We start from the raw sequence: 27522 nt of genomic DNA, 5'->3' as shown, positions 1-27522 counted from the left end.
GCAGGTTATTTGATCTAATGGAACAAGTTAGGTTTTTCTCTTTATTTTATTTAGAGACAGAATCTTACTGAGTTGCTCAGTGCCTCGCTTTTGCTGAGGCTGGCTTTGAACCCACGATCCTCCTGCCCCAGCCTCCTGAGCTGCTGGGATTACAATTGTGTGCCACCACTCCCGGCTTCTCTTCATTTTTTAAATGCTGTTCAGTGCTATCTACAATGTGCAGTCAGCTAAGGCCAGGCTATGTATTTGCAGAATAGAAAGAAATGTTGCACAAATTCATTCTTACGGAAAACTGGCATCCAGCTTAGCTTCTTTCCTTTTTAAATGTGTAGGTATTTAAAGACAAATTATTTTCCTTCAACGTCTAATACCAGGATTATACACACTCTACAAATTATCCTACAGGGGCTGGGGAGATAGCTCAGTGGTAAAGCACCTGCCTAGCATGCATAAGGCCCTGAGTTCAATCCCCACCACCAATATAATTTAAAAATAAACAATAAAAAATGATTTTTAAAAACTTACCCTGCTGAGAGGAATGTGTGATGCAGAACCTGTCTACGCTTCCACGATGTTCATGTTTTTATCATAAATGACAAATCTTTTAAAACACTTGAAAAATACTCTAGAATCTAGTAGTTTATTTTTAGGCTATCTAAAGTAGGTGGTTCCTTTAGCAAAGGGCTTAATGTGGGTGAGAAATATACCAAAACAATTGTTAAGTGAAAAGTTAGTTCTAAAAGAACAAATTATCATTTAGGTTCCTGAGAAACTCATTTTCTTCACTGTTTTAAACTGAGCAATGATTTAAATTTCAGTGGCAGCTTAAGAGAAATGGACTGTGTGAATGAACTTAAGATGTGTGTATTCCACAGGATGCGGTGTAGGGTTTTTATATAGGATGCCACCTATAGCCATACCCAACAAAACTGATAATGCAGGCATCTATCACCAAACTTTTTATACAAGCAGAAATCAAATAGAATTTAGGATTGCTATAGTGTTGATTTACTTAAGATGTCCCATGTGTATGTAACCAATATTCCTTTAATAAACTGTATTTTATTCTTAAAGAAAATGTAGCCCTGGGCCTGACCCTCATGTTCTGCATGAGCTTGAAGTGGAATCCATGAATTTGCATTTTTATTCATTTGTCTGGGCAATTTTGATATAGAAATGTTTTGTTCCTAGAAGTTCTAGTTTGCTAAGAAAGAAGAAAAAAATTAGAAGGTAAACACTGATTACCTACCATAATAACAACTCATTTCCGAGAGCTAATAAACACAAGCTTCTGAAGTTTTTAATTTTTTTTGGTGCTGGTAATTGAGCTCATGGCCTCACACCTACTAGGCAAGTAATTTACCATTGAGCTATAACACTAGCCCCAAGAATAGACAATTCCTAAGAGATCATTTCTGCTCTAACATATTCCTTACTTTCACCTTATTTTTATTATCTTGACAGTGTGATCCTAAGTACTAGCTCCCTGTGCTCCATGAGAAGTAAAAATAAGATGGAGGGTCAAAAGCAGACGCTGTAAATGTGAACTCTACAGAGATAGGTAATTGTCACAACTTCAAAAGCTATCAGAGAAACCGGTTAGCTCCAGTGCAATCATGGAAGGCAATCTCAGTTACAGCACCCTTTATTTACTTTTTTTTTTTTTACACTAGGGATTGACTAGGGGCACTTTACCACTGAGCTATATAATCAGTCCTTTTTTAATTTTTGAGTCTAACAGAATTTATTCAAGTGGAAATGGGAACAGAACTTCTGCAAGGCAATGGGGACCTGGTAGAGGGTTGTCTTTTTAACTTTTTGAGACAGAGTTTTGCTAAATTGCTGAAGTCCACCTTGAACCTGTGATCCCCTCTTGCCTTTGCCTTAGCCTCCCAAGCTGTTGGGATACAGGCGTGTGCCTGGCTCACAGCATCCTTTAGAAATAAGGCTTCACCACGTCTGCTTGCTGGAATTCCCTAAAAAGTATGAAAACAATTGGATTAGATGCATATAACTCCTCTAGTCATGTTGTTAAACTCAAGGCTATGCCATAGTCACATTTATATTAAAATGTTCTGAATTAAGAAGATAGAATGTTTTAGAATTTTGCTGAATGTAAGATTTTTATTTTGGAGGAAAATCAAGAACACAATAGGAGGGGAAAAAAGAAACACCAAAAAGCTACAAAGCCAGAGAATTGAAAAGACTTATCACCGTTAAGTCTGGCCAAAATAATAATTTTATTTAAATCAACACAATTTATTCTGGAAAAGGACAACACAGAACACTCTAAGTATGAAGTGCCAGTCTTTTTTTTTCCTGGTGGTGCTGGGGATTGGGCCTTATGCATTCGAGGCAAGCACTCTAGCAACTGAGCTACATACCCAGGCCAGAAGTGCCAGTCTTGATCAGGTACCAAGTCATCAACCACCATGCTCTACAAGTGCCCCTTGTTCAGTCCTCACATCCTGAGACAGGCATTCGATGGCCCAATGCATGAGGCCAGGTGCCGAGAGACCCACAGTGAAGTTCCACTTCTCAGGTTCCTCCATGTCTCCACAGTTCATCTGCTTGTTCACTAAATTCAAAATTCAAATGGAGTACTTGTGGCTACATATACTAAAGTGACGTCTAAAATGATCAAATTGATTCTAAATATTAAAGCAGTGCCTAGTAGTATAAAAAAATATAGCATACATCTAAACATACAACGATAAACAGAAAATTAACTCTATCTAAAAGAGCTTTGGTTATCAATTTAAACTTTACTTGAATTTAATACAAATCCAGTTCCTAAATATTTGTTACATATATTAAAAGCAGTAATGAAAACCCACTCTGTCACAATAGGAATGATCCACTTCAATTTGACATTACGAGAGAGTCGACCTCAACGCCCATCCCTGGCTCAAAAGAGAAGTCTGGGAGTTTAGGTTTCAACTTATGCCAATGCCAAAACCACAGGAAGCAAATGTGCATATATAAAAAAAATCTATAAATGTAGAAGTCATATGGGACAGATAGTAATAACTCACTTCTTATTGTGAAATTGTATTTCATTCTAAGGACAAGCTATAATTTTTTGTCCCTAATCTTCACAATTATGTGGTAAATTTGTGCAATGCATTAATTCTAAAATGCTCTGCAGCCTATCATTTCTCAACATTGACTGACCGTTACCTTGTTTGCAAAAGCTCATTTCAGATATTCTGTGCTATACCATGAACACCAACTATGAATCAAGACATTTATGTACTTTACATATTGATCAAGTTTAACGCCTATAATGTGTAAGGCTGCAGTTCAATATGCTTGGTCTCCTGACAATATTGGCCTTGCACCTGCACATAACACACCGCAGTGGCTTCCATTCAGGGTTCCCCTCAAACCCCAGTGGAGGTGCCCTGTGGTCCCATCAAAGGAAAAAAGTACAACTTTAGTTTAAGATCTTAACTGGTGTTATTTTATAATTCTAGAATTGGGCACCACTTCATCACATAAAATAGCACAGTGAAGCTCCACTCCACTGAGCAGAAGTTGATTATAAAGCCTAAGAAGGGCTGAAAAAAAAAAAAATAGAAGCAAAGAACAAAAAGCAGACTGATCATTTCAAAGTTACAGGGAGACAGAAAAATAGTGTCAAGTTACTTTTTGGTAAGAATCGAGGCAGAGAGAATCCCAGACGCCATGTCAATGGAAACTGGCCTGTTGGAAATTTTGGCTATTACCTCAGGCTCTTCTGATTTCTCTAGGTCAGATAACAAATTGGTTTCAGTCTGATGACAAGGGACTTCAATATGGGCAGTCTGTTGGGGTCAGTGCAGAAGCCTAGTCTAAAACAATGGCCTCCTGTAATTGTTTTTTTTTTTAACAGTACCTAAAACTCAAGTGTAAGCTGCCTACCTACTATTCAACTGACAAACTACACAGCATATAATCAGGAAAGCAGCTAGAGATATTTAAAGCTTTAACAAGTGATTCTTTCATTTATCAGTGAGTTGGTATAAGAATTCATACACAGGCCTTGAGCCTCTCTCTCTTGCTTGGCTCACTCTGCTCTACCTTATAGAGTGCTACTTTCATCTTTAATTAATCTGTACTTTGCCTGTTTAAAAAATAATAATAAATCATATATAAAATGGAATACCCTTTGAAGGTCACAGAAGAATACTAGCTTTCTGAGCCATTTGCAGTGGCAGATACCTGTTATCCCAGCAACCCAGGAGGCTGAAGCAGGAAGATCTCGAGTTCAAAGCCAGCCTCAGCAACTTAGCGAGATCTTGTCTCAAAATAAAAAATAAAAGGGCTGGGATGTGGCTCAGTGATTAAGTGGCCCTGGGTTCAATCCTTGGTACAAAAAAAAAAAGAATACTACTCTATTGGAATCAGCATTAGGAAGTCATCACTGGCTCTGCACTGATGCTGGATTACGGATCCATATTATTCATGTTCCCAGGTAATCACCAAGTCCTTAACCAAGTCCTTAACCAAGTCATAGGAAAGAGACACATCTAGACACTGCTGATTCAGAGAATCGAGCACAAAGAAACGTAAGGAGAAAAGATAACCCTGCGGGTATCAAGCAGTGTTTTTGCTATCTAAGTCATAAAAGGTAAGATCATCATGGGCTTAGAGTAAATTGGTATAATTTATTTTAAAACAAATTTGAATGTATTCTAGAATGAACTGTAAGGGTAAAATGGAAGTAAGTTTTTAAAATATTAGTTCATTAAAATTTCCAGTAATAAATTACTATTTCAATTCTTCCTCATATAAGAATAATTCTGGACATCTTTTTGACAGAAAATTTGCCTTTTTTATTCACATTCAATTTGTGTTTTCTTTAAACTCTAGCCCCACACACAGTATTAAAAAGAAACCTTAGCAAAAAAACTGTCTATCGCAGTGACCACACCACTAAAAGAAGAGGAAACAGAATATCAAAGAAATTAAATTTACTGTTTATTTCTTTGTTACACAAAGAAAAATGGTCCAAGACATCTCACTCCACGTCCTGTGAAACTGCTCCAGACCACTACTGGCAAGCTGGATCACGAATCCAGCTCAGGGTCAAGTTTTTCCACTTTGATGACGATCTCTGGGGCCAGAGCAGAAGCAGCCGTGTGCTGGGTCCCCACCTCCGGTTCAGACAGCGTCTCCTCCTTGATCTTCACGGGCTCACTGCCAGCCTCCTCCTCCTCATCCGAAGACTCATCCAGCTCCCATTCATCATCAATGTCCATTTCAAAAACTCTCACGTGACGGAGGTTTGAACTTAACTAAAGAGGAGAAGGCAATTTGAAGAATTTTTAAATTAATGACTTAACAAATACATTACATAAAACTTGAAGAATGGTTTTACAGAAAGTTATATTCCTACCAATTTACTATAAAACTACTAAACTCAGTCTTCATTTTATATAAAACATACAATAGGGGCAACTGAAGCAGATTATTATCCTAACTACATTTTAAGTTTTTTTACAACAAGAGAATTAAATAGCTAAGGCCACCACAAGCTCATCAATTAAACTGTAAATCACACAATGTTTCAACAGAAGAGCTTTTTATCATGTATCTGAATCTGAAGAAGTTTCCACAGAAGCAAGGTCCCTCCTGCTGGAACTCTTAGTGAACAAGTTGCAAATACTTACCACACAGGACACTTTTCGAAAACCATTCCCAGCAACATACTGTGCTTTCATACTTTCCAGTAACCTCCAGTGCTTCTCGAAATGCATGGTACGTGTGGGAATGACACTACATTGTTCATCTAGCCTGGAGGGGAAAACCAACCCAGGAATCAAAAGGGGATCCTCTTTCCCTGGATCACAAGGGGTGGCACCAGGGGCAACTGTGGGTTCTAATTGTACCCATATTCTCATTTCCAATGTATTAAAAAGGGGCCGGTTGGGATATGATTCTATAAAAATACTGTAATTCCAAACAGCCACAGTATCATCTTAGTAAGATTTTGATTCCTTTTCAAGGAAAACAAATGGCAACTTTTCGGTGGGGGTACTGAGGACTGAACTCAGGGGCACTCAACCACTGAGCCACATCCCCAGCTGTATTTTTTTTTTATTTAGAGACAGGGTCTCACTGAGTTGCTTAGCGCTTTACCATTACTGAGGCTAGCTTTGAACTCACGATGCTCCTATCTCAGCCTCCTGAGCCCCTAAGATTACAGGAGTGCATCAAGGCACCAGGCTGGAAACATTTTTAAATTAGAGAAGGGCTCTAGTTACTTAAAAATCTCAGTCAACTAAAGTTATTTCAGAATTGGCTGTGTATTCTCTGCATGGGTACTGAGGTTCCTAATTCTAGAAAGTACTAAAGGCACATCTAAAATAATTAATTCCAAACTAGGGTTAATACTACCCTTGAAAATAAAACTAAAGAGAAGTCCCATTCATCCTCTACTTCAAGGAATTTCCCATACTATCTCAGCAAATACTCTGGATTTATTATTAAAGCAAAGGGACAAGGAGAGCTAAATCAAAGTCAGCATTTTTGAATAAACAGTAGGAGTATCGGGCCGGGGCTATGGCTCAGTGGTACAGCACTTACATAGCATGTGTGAGGCACGGGGGTCAATCCCCAGCACCATATAAAAATAAACAAATAAAATAAGGGTACTGTGTTCATCTACAATTAAAAAACATATATTAAAAAAAAAAAGTGGGAGTATCCCCCTCAGCTGCCTCTAAGGTTACCCCTAGGAACTAGAAAACCATTATCTACCATATCTGTAAAAACCTGCAATCTTTGGTATATGTCAAAAAATAGTGAGTTTTTATATCAAGTAGACAGTCTTACTAAAGAGCTAGTTACCTTGTAGAGTACGTCCCAGTGAACTGATATTCTGCAGAATCTTCACTGTTGTATACTAAAGACAATGGCAACTGGACCAAGAGCCTGTCTCTTCCTTCACGTCCTATAGTGTCTTTAAGAACCACCGTTACAGTTTCATCATCATAGAACTGTGCATCTAAACAACTGTAGGTGCTAGAAGTGAAATCAGTTTTGTTATATCAAAAATGATCAGGACTACTGAAAATACTGTATGCATAACATTATACTTGTACCAAGCAGAAAAAGGTAAAGAATTAAGGGATATTCTTTATAGTAGACAATTAAAACATATCATCAGTTTGTAATAAAACCTTTTGTATTAATTTTCATAAATATAACTAGGCCTTACAAATAGGTAATAAAAAAAAAATCAGGAATCAAAAGGATCTTCTCTCCCTGGATCACAAGGGGTGGCACCAGCGGCAACTGTGGGTTCTAATTACAGTACTAAAAAACTCCCCACATCAACGGCTAAGCCTTAAGCCTGTGAAAATTCCCCCAGTGACACCTTATGTACACCTTAAGTAAACAGAAAACCAGAGTAAAACCAGACTTAAAAGTAAGGATTTCATACATGAAAAAGGTATAGTAACTCCAAAGACCTTATTATAAAAAAAACCTTGTGTGTAAGGAAGAAAAGAGTGAGAAAAAGACCAGCCTGCGATAGTGTCAGCTCTTTACCCTGGAAACCCTCTGGGATGGCTTTGGTACTGTTACCCTTTTGTATTCTAAAAAAAAAAATCCCAGCTCAGTGAGACTATCACTTCACTTTTTCTGTTGGCAACATGAATCTGAGCCCTGCAGGCCGTCTGGCCCCTGGAACCACATTACTTTCTTAGTAGACAGGAAACTCAAAAGAATGAATTCTTCCTATGAAAACACACCACATAAATTCTTGCAGGATAGTAAAAGTCTATTCAATTAGAAGTCGAATTATTTTCTGCATATAAATATGTAAAGAACCTGGCCCCTCTGTAGAAAGTAAGAGCCCTTCTGCCCATATCATCTCTGTACACAAGTCTGTCCACACTCCTCTGTGACTGCATTAAACTAAACAGACACATACAAGCCCACCTCACCAGTATCTGTACACATCATCCACACAAGGTCAAGGCTTACCTCCTCCTGACTTTCTCAGTTGTGGCATATGTGAAGCTCCCAAATTTAATACCAATTAGTCCATTACTTACAGATCTTGAAGAAAGAAAAGGGAAAAGACTTTGTGGAACAACTGGATAAAGCCAATAATCTAAATGCTTAGCAGTGTTAGTACACTTGATTGGCAGTGTTAGCACACTTACCTAAAACCTAAATCTCACAGCAAAACAGCACTATTTTCACTCCAGAATACTGGTAACTAATTTAAACACCTAGATATTCAAACCAACTTAGTTAAAATCCTATAGTTCCCAAGTAGCTAGATTCCTTAACTAAGGACCTCTGGAATGGCCAAATTGTTTTTCTTTGGCTGCATCTTGGTCTCAAAAATTTTTCTTTAAATTGAGATTTAAAACTATTTAAGGTATTAATGGCATTCTGAACATGATTTACCCTTTAGAATTTTCACTCTGGGTTCTCAAAACAAGTCTCTATGAGCAAAGGCCTCCGTCCAATGAAAGGCAAACTTAACCTGAGGTAAAAATTCTTTCACTAATTCAGTTGTGAACTTCTAGAAGTGCATGAGATAGCCTCCTGATTCTGCTGTCATATTTTTCCTAACCCGGGGGAAATACCACATACAATGGTAAGATGCCAATGTAAAATTAAGTAACCTAGAACAAAAAGGAATCATATAGCCTCCTAATTCAGTGTTATGATCTTAATGTTACTGTGAAAAATTTGACTGAGAACAGTTAAATGACAAACCTAAAGGTTAACTATGGAAATTCTGGAAGGAAAGCTGTATATGTTTTATTATAATAAAATCCCATATCTTTGACACATCTTCAAGTTAATACTTACTGAGAAATATCAGTATGTCTCCTTAAGATGCACATTTTATAAAGTGAATCTTCTAAAATAGTAAAAAGAAGATAATGTAGATTTGAAGTCTTATTATTCCACCTAGAGAAAAAAAGTTAACATTGTAATATAGTATTTAGTTATCTAAGCTTGGAACAAAATTGTACTGTTCACACAAGCTAGGGGAGAAACACAAACTTACAGAAAAGGAAATTTCAACAATCTACGTGTAGAGTCCTCACTAAAACAAAAAGGGAAAAAAGGTAAGAAAAATTTGAATGGGCTGCTAAGTTATACTACCCAACAGGATAATAGAATTACCTTCTTGCATCTCTGTATAAGGGAATGCAGATTGCTTGATTCATTGATTTTCCAATTACATCCTATATAAAGTAAGATTTAAAAATATGATTAGAGGGTCTAAGTAGGTAGCTCACTGGAAAAGCACTTGCCTAGCATGTGTGAGGCCCTGAGTCTGATCCCCAGCACTGCAATGAAATAAAAATATACTTAAGAGCACTCACATGCACAGAGATACTCTACAGAAAAGTGTAACTAAACATCACTGTTCAAGGGTAGTAAAAAAAGAAAAATGATCCATGTCACCAAACCTGCATACAAGAAATCTTAATGACAATTACAAAAGTAAGAAAAAGAGAAAGGCAATTTTGGGCTGAAAAGGACCGTGGAGCCAAGCACATGGCAAGTGAAGGACCACCTCCCTCTAGTCTCAGAGCATCAGTGCTTTGTTTATTTGGTAGTTAATATGAGTCACATCAGCTCTGTAACTAAGACTTTATGCTGAGTTTGTTCTGGGAGAATAAAATACTACAAATGCCAACACTTTAATATATATTTTTTTAATTTACATAAGAAAAACAACAAGATGGGTAAGACTGAACCACATGAAACTGACATTTTTGATAGCCAATACCAGCCAAATGTCAGCATTTTCATATTGTTCACTGGCATAATTGTGGTCCTTTACACAGTGAGTCAGATATTCTTGCTCCTATACAAAGACATGCATTCTTTCAAACTTACTGCTGGCTTTTGCAAACACTGATCAATAATGTTCTCCATCCGCCTTTTCACGAAATGCAACGATTTTCGAGGATAATAAGGAAACAGCAAAGGACTTTCTGGTTTCAAACAAAAACAGAAACAAAACCAAAGGTAGAGCAAACCAATGAGTAGGAGAAAGTGATCTACTCTTACAGCTGGCCTGCCCATCTCGTGGTGGAATTCTCACTATATTTTCACATATCTCATTAAATATGACCATGGCCTTCTGCCTCCTGTCACCCTCCTCCCTTCACCCCCTTCCCCCGGGCACTAAAAGCAACCACACTAGTGCAAGCTTGGCCCCACCAAAATCCAACAGTAGGTTTCTGTTGGCCATAAGAGGAAAGGAATGACTTGGCAACCATAAGCTCCTCCTTCCTATCTTGGCCATGAGAGAAGGATAAAGGCAGTGCAGTGCTGTTTTGGAAGAGTATGGTCCTAAACCAAAAAGGAGACAAGAAACCAGCTGTGTGTAAACAATCTCCCCACTTTTAAAAAGGCTACTTTATCAGTAGAAAGTTAGATATAGTTATTTCTGCTTATTACAACAGCCGTATGAAGTATATATCATCATCTCCAAATTACAGACAAAAAAAACAAAGGGGCTGAGCAGGTTTAGGCAACTGCCTGATGTAGAAGAAGTGTCTAGATCTTGGAATCCACCCATTCCGACTCTGCAGCCCAGTGTCTTCCTGGGTGCTCTGTAGTCACCTGATACAGCATCCCATGTCCCAGCTGAGCTGGCCAAGATGCATTTTCATCATGTTAGCATTTTAAGTCCCCAGCCATTGACAATGCTGTGCACACAGAAAGACATGTGGTCTTTGTCCTCAGGTCTTGGAACAAAGCTCCTAAAACCTATGGAATTTCCTGCTGTGATAGGAGGTCTTCTGTTTCAATGAGGCAATTCTGGAGTCTCTTAGACAGACTTTGGCTGTGGGCTGGTTGCTAAGAAGACCAAGCTGTGACCGAAGCTTGGAATTTTCAGCTCTATCTCCCAAACTCTTGAGAAGTAAAGGGCTGGAGATCAAGTTCAACCACCAACGGCCAGTGTTTTAATCAATGACATTCATGTGATGAGGCCTCCATGAAACCCCCAAACAATGAGGTTCAGAGAACTTCCTGCTGACACTGCAGACACCGAGTGCTGGATGGGCATGGAAGCTTCTCCCTCCGTACCTACCCTGTGTGTCTCCTTCTAGCTGGCCCTTCCTGAGCTACATTCTTTATAAAAAACACAGTGAGAAACCACAGTGTTTCCGATTTTTTTGAGCCACCCTTGCAGATTATTTAACCTGAAAGGGAAGGGGAATATGAGAGTCCCCTATAGCCACATCAGAGATGTGGGTAACCAAGGGACCTGGCACTTGTGATTGCCACCTGAAGTGAGGGCAGGTTGTCTCGTGAGACTGAGCCCTCAACTCTGTGGAGTCTGCATGAACTCCAGGTAGTCAGTGTAAGAGTTGAAGTGAACTACAGGACACTCAGTTGGTTTCAGGAGGGAAAAAAATATTTCAGTGTCAGCAGTAAATTTTAGAGTGTTTTCTACCTATCACACTAATAGGTTATGCCTTATTTGTTATTTTCTGTTTCTTTAAATAAAATGAACACAAAGAATAGGTCTGAATAACTTAGGTAAGTATTACAAACTATTAGCCAGTCTTAATTAAACATAAACACAGTCAAAGACTACCTAGTTCATGAAGTACCTTTAAGATGGCTGCTGTTCTGGAGAAAGTCATACCACTGGTTTCCTTCCGTGTTAGGGGGCGACACAAGATCATCATCTTCATCTTTCAAATACTACAGAGATAAAAATTTAAACTTAACAAAGAAAACAATAAGACCTTCCAAAGTATTTGATATTTTTCTATGTAATCAGTTAACCTGTTTTACTGCCAAGAACTCTGAAAGTTCACCACCATTTCCTGAGAATAGGAGGTGACCAAAATTTGCTACATGTCAAATATTTAAACAGACTGCACAACACTAAAATATCACTAAAATAATAGAATGTGATAGTTACAGAATGCATAAATTGAGCTTAAAAGTTTGTGTTTTATTTTCATGAGCTTATTTTAATTTTACATGTATAAGTTATAAATTAGTTTACACAAGTACCAACTATCAACATGATCTGTGGCGGCTGATTTCAAGGTGTAGACACAGATCTCATGATGCTTTCAGGGATCATGAGGTCAATACCAGTGTTATAGTAATGCCAAGAAGCCACTCACCTTTTCACTGTGTTGGTGTTTGCACTGATGGGAAAAACTGCCAACGCCTTTGTTGAGTACGGGTAGTGGCCCCAAATCATACCAGCAGCCACTGTATCCTTTTTTGCCACATCATACATTGTTTCATTTATGTTTTATGGAACTATTAAATTGTTAATTTTATCAAATCTCAACACTTGACTACACACCTTTATTATTCTATGTGATAGAATTTGGAGGTATACACAAAGCACTTTTGTTTCATTCCAAAGGAAGAAAATTATCTTGAGGAAGAGCACTTAATAAAACCATTTTAGTTATTAAGCCAGGCACTTTTTTAAAAAATGGAGTTCTAGCGGTCTCCTGTTAAGCTGAACTTCAGAGGCTTGCAAAAATACAAAACACCATTCTTGACTGACATTTTTGTAGTTATTTCATTAAAAATATTTATATTAACATATAATTATAAATGGAGCTCTTATTTTTAATGAATTAAAAATTTAATAATTTTTATGTTCTGTTTAATTCCTAATAATATCTACCATTTACAGACAACAACCCAATAACCCACATAAACAAACGCTCTTTGGGATCCTCAATAATTATTAAGAATTTAAGAGAGTTCTAAGACCAAATAGTAAAATAACCAAAGAGCAGCAGTTATTAAGCTATCAGGGCAAAACCACTATATAACTTGGTGTAAACTTTGGACAGTACAGTACATTAATGAAGATTAAAAGTCAGTTTCTAAAAATCAAACTCGGTTAATCCAAAATCCATACCTGACCAACTTTTTCAACATTGAAATATTTTCCTTTTCGATTATAAAGGTCTGGAGCCTAGAAAGAACACACAGTTTAATTCTTAAGTAAGCTCAAAAGAAAAGAAAAAAACTAAAGTTTAAGACAAAAATTTTAGAAGGAGCTATAAGTAGCAGTTACTCTTTTCTTTCATGGATTAAAAAACCTATACACAAACAGAAGTTCATATTATAGACTGTGTTCAATAAATAAGTACTACCATTAATTAGTTCAATAGTCTAAAAAATGAATTGTTAGAGACTTTAATTGAGTTAAATTTGATTATTTCTTATCATTGCCAGGTTTATTATTTATTTTCAAAAATAAATAATATTTGCAATTATTTTCAAAAAAGCAGCATTACAGTAACACCAAATTCCTACCTCATTAAAGTGTTCAGTAAGAAATTCAGCAACAAACGTGATATCTTTTTGAGTCATCTATCAACGACAAAAAGAAAACAAATCAAGATAAAAGGAAGCTTCCCATATTAAGTTATAGTTAGGAGAAGCAGCTCTGGTGCACTACTGCACAGGAGAGTGATTGTAGGTACCAATAATGTACTCAAGAGTCTGAAAGGCTGGGAGGATTCTGAACATTTTCTCCATAAAGAAATGATAAAAATTTGAGGCACTGAGTATGTTTTATCTGATTTAAATATTATGCAATGTTTCATGTATCAAACATTACTTGGTACTCAGTTTATACAATTTTTGTGTTTTTATGTATCAGCTAAAAAATAAATTTTAAAAATGGTTACTGTCTCTGTAAAGAAAGCCTCCCAATAAAACGAATATTATATAATAATAAATGTGACTTTTTTACTATCTACTAAAAGGCATGAGGGGAAACAGTTCCTTCAAAGAAATAGATTATGCAGCTGTGAAAATACGAACTCCTAAAATTCTGATAACGTAATTAACATTTTAATTCTATTTCTCAATCAGCTAATTCAACACCTACAGAACTCTTTGTGGCCTAAGGCTGTCATTTTAGGCCTTGTGCAAAAAAACTCCTTGTGTTGGGGGCCCTCCTTTGGGAAAGGAGACCGTAAATCCTTCCACCCTGACAAGTCACCTTAACCTTGGTGAAGGACTGCAAGTCCACAGTCATGCTTGCAACACTGTGGGCCTTGGCTGCTGGCAGCGATCCGACCTTTACCCCACCCTAGTTCTTCTAGCACTCAAAAACTTGCACATTAAGATCCCTCCAAATGATTACGTTTTATCTCTCAAAATAAAGTTAACAGCAATATAAATTTTTTTAAGTGTCTTTAGCTTTTGCCTGAATAGGAAAAACTTTAAAGAGCAATAAGTAAGAGGAACCAGTCAGGTGTGGTGGCACATGCTTATAATCCTAGCTTCTCAGAAGGTTGAGGCCAGTTTGGGCAACTTGTCCCCAACCCCATCTCAAAATAAAAAGGGTTGGAGACATAAGCAGAGTACCACTGGATTCAGTCCCGTTACTTACACACACACACACACACACACACACACACACACGTTTCAAGGGAGCCAAAGAATACAAAACACATAAAGAATACAAATATACTATATGGATTATAAGACCGTATGAAAATTATAAATTTAGACAGCCATAATTAAAGGTATTCTGTAAGATGAAAGAATATACATATTTCTTTTTAAAAAGTCTTAATGGATCTATCTGATGTCTACAGCCTGACATCTTGCTAACCAATAACTGTTTTGCTGGTCACCAGATGACCAGCAAAACTAAGCTCAACCAGGACATTACCAATACATTAGAAAAATATAGTTGTCCCTTTGTACCCACAGGGTCCTCCTCAGGCTTCTTTGGATACAGACATCTAGAGATGCTCAAGTACCTTATATGAAATGGTATAAACCCAATAACACATATACATCCTCCTATATACTTTAAATTATATCTAGGTTATTTAGAACGCCCAATACAATGTAAAGCCTATATAAAGATGTTACATTTTGTATAGGGGGAAATGACAAGAAAAAGCGTATGCAAATGTTCAGCACAGATGTGATATTTACGCAGAAAACTTTCAATCTGTGGGTGGTTGAACCCACTAACTGGAGGATAGGCAGGGCCCACTGTGAGCCTGTACATTACCTTATTCAGCTCAGGAAGCACATGGTCTTCTGTCATTCTCAACATTGCTGGAAACAAAGTTAAAAACTACCTTTAAAGGAAAACTAGGTACATAATTTCAATTATAGACACATTTCAATATAGAAATGTGTTTCCCTGGACTAAATCTCCTATTTTCAACAGTTTCTTTTACTAAGAAAAACATTATTTTTCTGCTAAAAGCATGAAGAACTTAAGTCTGATTCATATTTCCAGGGTCAAAACCAGTCTAACCATTCTAAACTATTATTTTTCTTTTTCTCCTTCAACTCAACCTGTTGCCATTCCACACAAGTCTACCTGCTGTCTTGTGTTAACACTGTGTGCAAGGATTTCTCTTTTTGCCTGTGATGTTTTCTGTCTTCAGATCGAGGAATTTTTTCCTCTAAAGTCTTATGATACCAAAGAAATGTGCTTATTTCCCTTAGCCTTTTTACTTACACAAAGACATTTGCAACAAGAGTTATAAAATACACACATATTTATATACTTCTCTTTAATTTAGTACATGGAGCAGGAGACTATCCTTTCATGGGGCTGTCCCCATTCAGCACTGTACTTGGTGTGTGTCCACTTACATGAAGACTAAGCAGGTGCACTACCCATGGTCCTGCCTGCTTGAATCCACTTCTTCCCTGTGTTTGGTGAGTAACAAGCATGTCAGAGGGACTTCTGCAAATACAGATTTTAGTCCCTGCCTTTGTGGAGATTACAGTTTACAAAACAGACCACCAAGGTTTAACAGCTACTGTTGGTGGCAGAAGCAGGATTACAATTAGGTGTCCAGTTCTGCAATCCAGTGTGCTTTCCCCAGTGTCATCGTCTCATGACAAAGACTGAGCAGTAATCCATTTCTCTTCTAATCCTGATTCCTACTGCGCCGTCAGGACAAGCAATTGTAGAAACTAAGTAAATTACCTCCAATAACTATAACTTTTCAAACCAAACTATTACTTTTGTTAAAGAAAGACTTCTAACATCTCAGTTTTAACAATGTAATTCATTTTGACAACCGGAATCACACTCTGATTCCCCATTCTGACTAGTACTTGTACAATTTTTAGGAAAATCTAAGAATTTCAAGCATCAAGATCACATTCAATCTTTAAACAAAAGCAATTTTATTAGGATGACAAATATGAAATCTTTTTTTATAATAACAGAACTGAAGATAAGGACATCTATTTAAAGGACACAAGTAATTTAGCAGCTATTTCACTCTTTAGAATTTGAACAAATATGGGATAAATTCCATTTGTAGCTAAATCTTGCATATGCTGAGGGATATGTATAGAGTGTTATTTCAAGGATACTAAGAGTTCACAAAAATAGCAGTATAAATGAAACTAAATAAGATGTATATATACTTATACTTATATACTGCAGAGTAAATATCCAGACATTTGGTATCAAATCAGTAAGTTAACTAAACTGGCAACATAAATACAAAGGCAGCATGGAGATGCAAAGACCACTGTGGTCTGCAAGCTATCAAGCTGGGGCCTCACTGCCCAAGGGTAGCGCCCATAGAAATGTTCAGTTCTGTGCTGCCAATGACCACGTCTCCTAAGAACTGAGTGCAGTCAGACCGACTATGAAACTAAGTAATTTTAGACAATTTCTATCAATTTAAAAGCCACTGTGGCTGGTGGCTACCACCAAGGGCAGCACTGATCTAGAGATAGAAGACCAAAGTATAAAACAGGAGCTACTCAAGAGCTTTAAAAAAAAAAAAAACAAGTGCTGGGGGCTGGGGTTGTGGCTCAGTGGCCGAGCATGCCACAATAACTAAAAAATATTAAAAAACAAACAAAAAACAAGTGCCCAATATATAACAGGGTCTGAAAATGTTATTTCAACACACAAAGCATTCGAAGGTTTAAAAAAAAAAAAAAAAGAAAAGAAAAAGGATGGGTCATCAATGGGTGACAGGGGCAAAGATGTTGCAAGTTAGCTCCATTCCTTCTGTGGGGAGGTAGGGCTGGTCATATGTTAATAACTACTGAAGGTGGCAGAAGGGGACAAAGGAGTTTATTTGAAACTTCACTGGAGTAACTGAAACAGTCTAAGATGATACTCGCACATTTTTTTAAAGTGTTAAAATAACAAGAACATAACTTACCTACATAGAGCCACCGAAAAAATGCTTTGAAGTTTTTCATACTGCTATCTATAACTCTAAGAAGATAAAAATAAATCAGAAATAGGATTATTATGTGGGTTTCATGTATCATTGCTCAATTTGTCATGGAATATAAAAATCCTTACTGTTCTATTTTATTCTATCTGGATGACATTTAAGTCTTTGGAACAGCAGATTTTACAAATCAAACACATCCCTAAAAATAAAATGTCAAAAAAAGCAAATCCTGATTCTTTTTAAAAACAAAACCAATAACTCACATTCTAACTGGTTCTAACTTCCTTGCTATAAACTGTGTAATAGTCTTTCCTGACATTCAGAAAAGTATGAAATCCTTTTGTAACTTTGCAAATCAAAGAAATCAGGAAAAAAAGAGTTTTCAGCATCATTCTCAGTTTAAAACAAATACTATTGGTCAGTTAGAAAAATATTAATTCCAACAAGAAAATCATTATTATAAGTTTGTAGTACATTAATACTTCTGATATCAACAAATATTATTTTCTTGAGTTGATTTTCCAATCTGACAACAATATCTCAAAAATTGAATGTTCACGGGCTTTATACAAATGAACCAAAATTAAGTTCTAAATAAAAGTCATTTTCATTTTGATGTAACTATTTCTGAATGCAAAGATTGGCGTTATTTTTAAAAATCTCTTTAAGCTCACATCTATAAGATAATTACTCCAAACAAATTATACCTCCACTTTTCACTCCTGTCTCAAGACTCTTTCCAAGCATGGAGTTTCATAACATAATTGGAAAGGTGGGGTCAGTATTATACACTCTTCTGTTTAAAATAAATTACTTGAAATAAAAAATACCACAACATCTCCTATGTTATGAGACAACAAAAACAAGCCTCTCTTTCCCAAACAATACCCTCATCCCCTTCCCAAGCAACCAAGCTAACAATCAAAATTATCACTGCTGATTTATTTCTCTACTTGTAACCTATAATAAAAATGCTACATCCTACTTACCTGAAAGTAACAAGAAATTAATGTACCTTTCATTCATATTGAAAGGTGATCACACACAAAAAAAACCAATATATTTGCTTTCAGCAAATGTGGTAAACCAAAGAATACTTCAAAATACAGGGAAAAGTAGTATCATCTTAACCCTTATGAGTCTGTTTTTACTTCTTTTATAGGTTGCTTCTGTATTTCTGAACCATAGCTAATGCATGTACCTATTTTTACCTGTTTTGATTTCCCTGGACTCTGTAAGCCCTTCTTATTTTCTTCCATCAGCTGTTTTTGCTACATCCTTCCATTCTTTCCCTGTCTGAAGGGCAATACTGCACCCCTGGAAACCCCTCTGCCCAGAGGCCTCCTGTAGCCTGCATCCTTGTTTGTCTGCGCACTGCGCTCCTGTTCCTGTGCAGCTGCCACACCGTACCTACTTTACTGCTTGCATGGATTAGCTCAGGGATTTCAGGATCATCTGGTTCTTTCCTTAATCATTTTCCTGAAACACATCCTTCAATAACTTCACTCAGAAAGTAGATGTGGAAGATAAACTTTTTTGTGTTATTTCTCTGATCCTCATTCTTAATTCAAGATATTAGCTAAATTTAAAATTCCAAAGGGGAAATACGTTCTCATGTAACTTTGGAAGCACTGCTCCATTATAGTAGATTTCCTGTTGGTGATGGAGGTTTTCTTGCTTCCTGATTTCTCACTTCTTAGAAGGGCTGTTTTTTGTTTCTTTTTGTTTCTTATCTCAAAGATCACTCTAAGAGGTTTAGTCTTTATCTTAGTATCTTGGAATTTTACATCACATCTGTAAGATGTGGGTCTTTTCATTCACTGTATTGAAAATAAGAGTTATTTTACACTGAACTCTATTGTATTATTATTTTGGTAATTTACTCTCCTCCCAGTCTTTTTAACTAGATTTTTGTTCTGCAAATCTATTTGGACAGATACTAGACTTCATGGATTGATTCCCTCAGGGGTGAGGCTGGATGGACAGGAAAACACAGTTTTAATTTGTAAGATCTCTGTGCTATTTATGTATGTTTTAATCACTTATAAGCATAATTTTGATGAAAATTTAAAACCTCACTTTCAGAGAATTAAAGACTAGATTCTTATTTAAGTGAAAAGTGAGTGTTCTCAGATCAGTGATCCTAGATAACCCCATTACTTACTGAAGAAGTTCATTTGCCTTGAGTATGAAAGAACCCACAGCAGTAATAGCATCTAAAGAGAAATAAATAAGTATCACTTATTGAATAAGTCAGCTATGTTTAATGCATTCTACTGAGAAATTAAATCATCACCTTCAATTCCTGTAGCATCTAGTCCAAGAGGCTCATATTTTTGCTTCCATGAAGCCATTCCTTTCAGTTCACTCAAATGGTACAATAAGGACTCTGAGCCACTAGTAAAACAGCAGAAATAAATATCATTACTATCATCAAAGTGGTAGGGAGCAACTACTTTATCTGAATATATCTAAGGTTTCAGAAACAAATAAAAAAAACTGAAGGAAACTTTAGTTTTCTTTCTACAGGAAATAATTCTCAGGCTGGGTTTGTGGCTCAGCGATAGAGCACTCGCCTAGCACATGCATGGCCCTGGGTTCGATCCTCAGCACCACATAAAAATAAACAAAATAAAGATATTGTGTCCAACTACAATTAAAAAATAAATATTTAAAAAATCTTAAAAAAAAAAAAAAGAATTCTCAAATTCTCATCACAGGTTTGAGGTCAGCCTCAATAACTAAGCAAGTCCCATCTCAAAATAAAAAATAAAAATACTGGGGATATAGCAAAATTGTCAAGTGCCCACGGTTCAACCTCTAGTATCAAAACAAAACAAAACCATAGCAGAAGCATCCAGTCATTATGACTGAGATAATATACACAAAAACGAGATTAGATTTTGTTAGATGATCAAAGTATGTTTCACAGTTTAACCCAATCATTTCTGGAGTACAGGGTGGGAGGGTGGGTAGTGCTGGGATTGAACCCAGGGCTTCACACATGCTGAGCAAGCACTCTTCCACTGAGCTACATCTCCAGCTCCAGTCCTACCTGGTACTTTTATCACAACCATTTGGCTATCTTGTTCACCCGACTATCCAACATTCAACAAATATTTCTTAAGCTCTGACTTGATGTTAGGCACTGTGCTAGATGCTGAGCACAAAATGAACAATAGTGACCCCTTGGCACTGACAGGACCCAACTACTACGATTGCCTTGAAGGAAAGGCAGTGGGTGAAGGCATAACCGAAGAACATGATCTAATCTGGAGGTCCAGGAAAGGCTTCTCTGAAGGAATGTACCTGAGAACAGATGAGCGCAAGCCGAGAGCAGTGTTCTGGAAAATGAGAAGGGCATTAAGAAGGCCCTGGGTGGGAAACTAAAAGGCCACTAGTGTGGGCAAAGCAGAGAAGTAGTATGCTAAAGGCCATGCAAAGGTCTTGGCTCTAAGAGCAAAGGGAAGTTCTCAAAAGAGTTGGCAAAGTTCTCAAAACGTCATTAGATCCACTGGGGAAAACACATTCAAGGGATAAAGTGTAGGCTTGAAGAGACCAGTGCAAAAAGTGTCATGGGGCTACAAGAGGACTGGAGTTAGGTACTCAGCATAGTTCACAAAACTAACTTGAATATTCAGCATCCACTTGCTGACTGCTTCACTAAAGTAGCTGTGGACAGAAATAGCATGATACCTAGAAGATCCAGGAGCAAGTTTTAGCTATGACTTTAACTACCAGCCAGCTGTAACACCAATTCTGAACTTCAGTTTCTTCCTGTGTAAAACGAGGATAACCAGAACAAACTGCCAAGGTGTTAAAAGAAAAAACACACACTATGCATTTACTTAATTTCATTGCTCAAAAAAGGGTGTATGACCTATTTTAAAATATATCTCATGCTTAACTGAAAAAAGGCCCAGACAAGATTCAGGCTGGTAGAAACATATTAGAAAATTATTTGACAAAGCAGAACTATCATTGTTGACTCTCTAAATCTTGGGGTATGCCAATATTCCTCTCAAATGGCAATGGAACAATTTTAGCTAGAAAAGCTCAAAAACAAAAATGCCAAATTGAGAAAGGCTGCACAGAGAGACTAATGACATGTACACATGGATAAAATACCAAAAAATTCTACATCACCTTCATACCTCTGTAAGTGACTTATAACCAATTTTTGTATACTGGAATATGATGACTCTATAGACTGGCCAAGCTTTTTTAAGCCCTAATTAAGAGAAGAAAATATATTTAGCATACAACTAGGACACTATATGCCATTCCAAAAAAGAAGAAACTGAAGAAGGTATTCATAATACATAAATACTTCAACAGCACCTTTACTGTTAACTGGTTCATCAAGAGGGTCTGAAGTTCAGCACTACAATGAAAAAGAAAGCGTTTTTAGTCATTTTTCCATTCAAAACTAGAATCCATTGTTTAAAACTTAAATTTCAAAATAGAAACAAGATTTTGAAACAAAGTAAACAGAAGGAACTAGCCCAACAAAAATGAGGGCTTTGGTATATTCACAAAGGGACAAAAATGATACAGCCCAGAAGCTAACAGAAAATGTGAGAGAATACACCGTATGCCAAACCAACACCTCAAATCAGGAAGGGAAGGCGAATACTCAATAATCACATGGACAATGATCTAATCACTTATAGAAAGAAAGAAGCTAAACTTTCACAGCATACAACCAGTACACCACATTTAAAACACATAAAGGAAAAACCCACAAGCCATAAAAAAACTCTAGATAAAGATACAGATCAATAATTGAATTTTTTAAGACAAATCTTTTTAAGGTACCAGAAAGATTAGTTTGGCTACATAAAAATTTCAAAACGTTTATCCATTTAATAAATACACATGCATATACACAACCACACTTACATAAAAAAAAATACATGAAAAAGCCCCAAAAGATATACACCTGAGGGGGTCTTATGTACTGCAATTTTCTACTTTTTAAAAGCAATCAGGTTATTTTTGAAATAATTACTGTTAAGAAAAGAAAAACAAAGGCGGGGACGGGGGAGGGGGAGGGGGAGCAGGAGCACTTATCCTGCTTTTATTACCTTGCTTTCCCCCACAACAACAAATGCATGAATTCATCCTGCACAGATGTAGTAGTGTTTTTTTCCTGAACAAAGCAAAAACAATTATGATATATACTTTATAAATTATAAGCATGTTTATTCAAAATCATAGGGAACACAACCCTATTTTAACATCTGCTCCTCAAGCCCCACCTGCTCCACTTCACAATCCTATCCCCACTTTAGTAGTACCAATGGGAAGAGAGTTTGTTATGGTTTGGATGTGACTTGTCCCCTGTGGGCTCATGTATTGAGGCTTGGTCCTCAGTGTGGTGATGCGGAAGTGGTAGAACTGTTAAGAGATGGGGTGCAGTGGGAGGTGGTTAGGTCATTACAGATACTGCCCTGGAAAGACATGAAGATAGTTCTCTTGGAACTCTGGCTAGTTTCCACAAGAGTAAGTTATCCTAAAAGGTAAGACTGATCCCTCCCCAGTCTTTGGCTTCCTGTCTTGCTGTGTGATTCCTCTTATTCATATACATGTTACTGCCATGAGACTCTCCTCATGAGAGGAAGAACATGTGGGGATGCATAGCCTTGGACTTTCAGTATCCAAAACTGGGAGTTGTTATAGCAACAGAAAACTAATACATAGTCCTTTTCACAAATCTGAGAAAATAACATATGAGATTAGACTAAGTCACCTGAAACAGATGATTTTAGCCTTTTATAAATCAGACTGATTTTTCTTATGTCCCTGATTGATAGAGTATATGTAGATAGTAGGCACTCTAACTCCATGGGAAACTACAATTACATTACCTGCACAAACTTAGTGAGACGAGAATCCATCTGCATCAGTATTTCTTCCCATGCTTCACACATACATGTTAGTGACAAATTTATATACTATTAGCAAAAAGAAAAAAATATTAAAACAGTAAAAAATACTTAAATAATATGTGCTTCTTATGTAAAGAGTCACAAAGAAATCCAGTATTTACTTTCAATCATTCTTTTATCTCAGTTAAGCCAGAAAAAGAGGAAATCAGAGCTAATCTTTGGTAACCCCTTAACTATAAAACATTTAATGATTCTTTGAACTTTATAATAAAATATTCTTAAAAGCTTTTTGGGGGAGGTAGGGGTGAGTATCCATTGATTGAACCCAGGGGCACTTTTTAATATTTTATTTAGAGACAGGATCTTGCTAAGTTGCTTAGGACCTTGTTAATTTGCTAAGGCTAGCTTTGAAATTGCAATCCTCCTGCCTCTGCCTCCCAAGCCACTGGGATTATAATTGTGCACCATCACACCTGGCTCATTCTTAAGTTTGTATCTGGTAAAACAAATATCCTCAAGCTTTTTATATGTTTAATGCATAGTGTAAACATGCTGATTTGTTCTGCTATTCAAATATTAAACAGGACTTTTTAAAAAAGCATTGATCTCTAGAAACCTCTGATGCCAAGTAAATTAAGGATCATAATAGAACAAAATCCATGTCCACAGTTCTCTGTGGCTCCTCTGTCCAGCCCTGAATCTAGCCTAACCTGCATCTCACTCTACAGAACACTGCAGAAAAAACACTGTTGGGTACTAAGCCTCGAGTCTTTGCACCCTTCTACTTGCACTCTTTTTCTTTCAGTACTGGGGATTGAACCCAGGGGCACTCCACCTCTGAGCTATACTCTCAGCCTGTGACATGTCGTGTTGTGTCACACCATGTCATGTCATTTTTGAGACAGGGCTTTGCTAAGTTGCCTGGGCTGGCTTCAAACTCAAGGTCCTCCTGCCTCAGCCTCCGGGGAGATGGGATTACAGGCATGTACCACCCCCACCTACCCAAAAAAGCTTTAAGAATATTTTATTTAATGTAAGAGCAGTCAATATGTAAAATTGCACTCTTGATACCACCCCTGCTACTACTACAGGGTGAACAAGGCTAGGCTGGCTCGTTGGAGAATGAGAGATATGAAACAGTACACAGCCATTCTAGCCTAGGCCACAGATTGGCTTGCGTGACCAACCTGAATGAGAGAAGCTGCACCAGGCCCAGATCACCAGAATCTGTTGGCTGAGCCCATCCAAACTGCTAATCTCCAGAACTGTGAACTACTCCGGGATGGGTTTATTATAAGCAGAAGCTAACTAGTATGGAGATTATGTTTCCACAATACTTTATTTATAATAAAGTGCAAATGAAATTTTATTTATGGAACATTTAAAAAGATTAAAACCATTCTTTTTCCTTTTCTTTTGGGAGTGGTAAATAGAGTTGGGTGGAAATAAATTCTCAATTAAATTTCATTTTCTTGAATTCATGAACATTATGAGAGGATTGGTAGACATCCCCTACTATAGATGGCTTTACAAAATAAAATTTTTAAGTTTTCTCCCTATGGAACTTTAAAAGCTTATAGTAAATACAAAAAGTAACTATAAATACCTGTAAAAGAGCTGAAATATGAGTAAACTTTCTGGCCATTCGAGTTACTTCAGGTAAGAAGGTGTACAAGAGATTGGTTTCAAGCTATAAAATAAAAAGAAATAAAGTACGTCACAATCAGATGCATTTTCTTCTTTAAAAGACAAACCTTTTCTTGCCCAGCTAAAAATAATTCTGTAATTAAAGAGAGTCTAGACCTAACTATTATAAAGACCATATCAGAATTCTGCCTGCTTTGAGCATAACACAGTGAGACTAACAGAATTCAACCTCAGGATTCCTATGTGTGATGGTGCCCAGGTCACTCTCTGGTCATCAGTCCCTTTTAGGTAGTTATAAATATGATAATCTATTTTGTAACAGAATTATGAGAAAATTAAAAATAATCAAAAATGTATGTCAAAATTAAATGGAAGTAAAAAAATTAAAGGCTATTGATAAATATACAGAAAATATCAATGATATGTGAGTTGTCTCTCAATGAATTTGTCATTAAAAGATATCTATTATGAGGCTGGGGCTGTAACTTAGTGATAGAGCACTTGCCTCATAAGCATGAGGCACTAGGTTCGATCCTCAGCACCACATAAAAATAAATAAAGATATTGTGTCCATCTACAACTAAAAAAAATATTTTTTAAAAAGGTATCTATTATAAAACTCATAGAAAGTGATAATTTTTATCATAGTCTAAGTGAAATCATGGTGATCATAGCTTCTCAGGCTCATGATGAGGAGCAAACACGAACAGCCATTGCAGTGGTAGGTTCTCTGACATGCTGGATGCAACCGAGACTGCTGGAACGCACCACACATACCACATCTTGCATCTTTTCTACTTTTTGAGAGTTCACCTGTACTTAGGTTAAGTGGCAGAGATATTTAAGATGAAAATTTGGGGAAGATTTCTTGGCAGGCAAAGCTATAATGCAAGTATCCTACGGGAGACCCTTCAAAATTTTCTCATCTACAATATGAATAGCAAACAATAAAAAATGGGTTTTCCCCAATATTAAATGTTCACTTTGCCCAACAGGTTATGTGCTGGCTAAGAGCACAGATGCTAGAACTAGACTGCTTAGAATCACCTTCTAATTCTGTGACATGGAGTAAGTTCTAGTTTCTCTGAGTGATCAAGTACTTATTTATAAAACAGGGATAATCATAGTACTTACCCATTAGAGTGCTGTGTTTGAAGCACTCAGTCATAGCACATGTTAAATGATCAGTGACGATTAGCCTTTAGAACTATCTAGGACAGAATCTTAAGAAAGCACTTGGACCAAAGTTACACTAGTAAAGAAAGCAATTAATATGGTCATCAACAGACCATTGAAACACTGTTTTGATGAAAATGATATTGAAGTACTTAGGGAAAATATACTATTTAATGTAAGAGCAGTCAATATGTAAAATTCAGAAATTCCAAGTATTTTTAAAATTTTGCTTTGGTGACTATTAAAGTATACTGAGATATAGGTAATAAAAAAACCTATAAAGGCTGGGGGTGTATCTCAGTAGTAGAAAGCATGTTTAGCATGTGCAAAGCCCTGGGTTCAAAGTTCACCACACACACACACACACAAAAAAAAAAAAAAAAAAAAAAAAGAAAGAAAGAAAAAGAAAGGAAGGAAGGAGAAAAATTCACCCCCAAAACAACAAAAAAGCCCCTATAAGGCCTAAGAAATATATAGTTGCTCTCTACTGTATCAAATTTCAATACTCACCTGAAAGTATGAAACTTCTGAAGCACCACTGGTAGAAACCTCTGTGACCACTGATAGCGACTTCAAATCACTTGATAAACATAATGCAAGACAAGTACCAGCAATCTGTAAAATAGTTATCAGCCACCCTGAGTACACGGGGTATTAGCACTAGGTCTCATCTGCTTATAATACTGAAAGCAAAAATTTAAAGTTCTGAACAATTAAAAACACACACTCCTGGTCCCTGCCATAGACAGGACACAGGTAGCAGGTGAAGGTTGGTGTCTGCCTGCATGGGCCTTCCCAGTTGAAAGAACACACAAATATCCTGATTCCTGCTCCTCCTCATACCAAGTGTTAAAAGAACCAACTATTCCAAAGTGCCTGTATTTTCTACCCCTTTAGGGAATAGTAAGAGTAAGATTTAAAAAAACTATAAAGAACAAGTGAAATGGCTAATTTGAACTGTCAACTAGACTGGATTAAGACATGCCAACAATTAAGAGGCTTCTAAGTGTGTCAATGAGAGTGTGTTTAGAAATTGGCATGTGGCATAGCACACTGAAATGGAGACCTTCCCTAAACATGGGCAGCACCTTCTAATAGGATGATGGCTTGGATGGAATAAAAATTGGGCGAATAAGGAAGCATAAGCAGATACAAGCTCGATTCTTCTTGAATGGTTCTTTTTTTTTTTTAAGTTGTAGATGGACACAATATCTTTAATCATTTATATGTGGTACTGAGGATTGAACCCAGTGCCTCACACGTACTAGGCAAGAACTCTACCACTGAGCCACAATCCCAGTCCTTGAATGGTTCTTGATTGCAGCTGTGATTGTTTGAGGATATCATACTCTCGCCTCTTCACACTCTTCCAAAGCGGAGTCTGCCAGCAATTCTCCAGGGAATTTTCAGAAGCATTTGATGAGCCAGTGTAGAACCACTGGTCCCTCTTATACTGAGGCTTTCAGCCTCTTGCACCGCACAGTTACTGGTTCTTCCAGCTCTCCAACCTACAGACGGCCACCATGGACTATCCAGCTTCTGGTCATATAAGCCAACCTAAGCCAATCTCTTTTTATAATTATATTTCCCATTGATTCTGTTCCTCTAGAGAACCCTAGTACAACAAGATTTAGTAATAGTGGTAG

The 27522-nt window shown here is 36.9% G+C and overlaps 1 protein-coding gene across 3 annotated transcripts in view; it reads right to left on the bottom strand.

The window, feature by feature from the left end:
• Positions 1-4940: 4940 nt before the first annotated feature.
• The window catches only part of Anapc4 (anaphase promoting complex subunit 4), a 32095-nt gene continuing 9513 nt past the window's right edge, over positions 4941-27522 (bottom strand). The window contains exons 8-28 of one of the 3 annotated variants that reach the window (XM_005318915.5): positions 26387-26491; positions 24660-24743; positions 23033-23119; positions 22250-22314; positions 21504-21546; positions 21317-21393; positions 19459-19559; positions 19327-19378; positions 17145-17200; positions 15005-15051; positions 13282-13338; positions 12881-12937; positions 11592-11685; positions 9862-9959; positions 9139-9200; positions 9020-9058; positions 8818-8919; positions 7975-8049; positions 6835-7008; positions 5655-5778; positions 4941-5279 (exon numbers count right to left, since the gene is read on the bottom strand). In XM_005318915.5, the coding sequence (XP_005318972.2) occupies positions 5052-5279; positions 5655-5778; positions 6835-7008; positions 7975-8049; positions 8818-8919; positions 9020-9058; positions 9139-9200; positions 9862-9959; positions 11592-11685; positions 12881-12937; positions 13282-13338; positions 15005-15051; positions 17145-17200; positions 19327-19378; positions 19459-19559; positions 21317-21393; positions 21504-21546; positions 22250-22314; positions 23033-23119; positions 24660-24743; positions 26387-26491 (1827 nt within the window). In that variant the 3' untranslated portion in view covers positions 4941-5051. The remainder of the gene's footprint in view (positions 5280-5654; positions 5779-6834; positions 7009-7974; positions 8050-8817; positions 8920-9019; positions 9059-9138; positions 9201-9861; positions 9960-11591; positions 11686-12880; positions 12938-13281; positions 13339-15004; positions 15052-17144; positions 17201-19326; positions 19379-19458; positions 19560-21316; positions 21394-21503; positions 21547-22249; positions 22315-23032; positions 23120-24659; positions 24744-26386; positions 26492-27522) is intronic. The other 2 variants (XM_078021154.1, XM_021722045.3) reach the window with 2 other exon arrangements.

This window comes from Ictidomys tridecemlineatus, chromosome 9 (assembly GCF_052094955.1).
Source record: "Ictidomys tridecemlineatus isolate mIctTri1 chromosome 9, mIctTri1.hap1, whole genome shotgun sequence".
NCBI classification, from domain to species: domain Eukaryota; kingdom Metazoa; phylum Chordata; class Mammalia; order Rodentia; family Sciuridae; genus Ictidomys; species Ictidomys tridecemlineatus.
The sequence above is the reverse complement of the archived record's forward strand: the minus strand, read 5'-3'. Positions and strand labels throughout refer to the sequence as shown.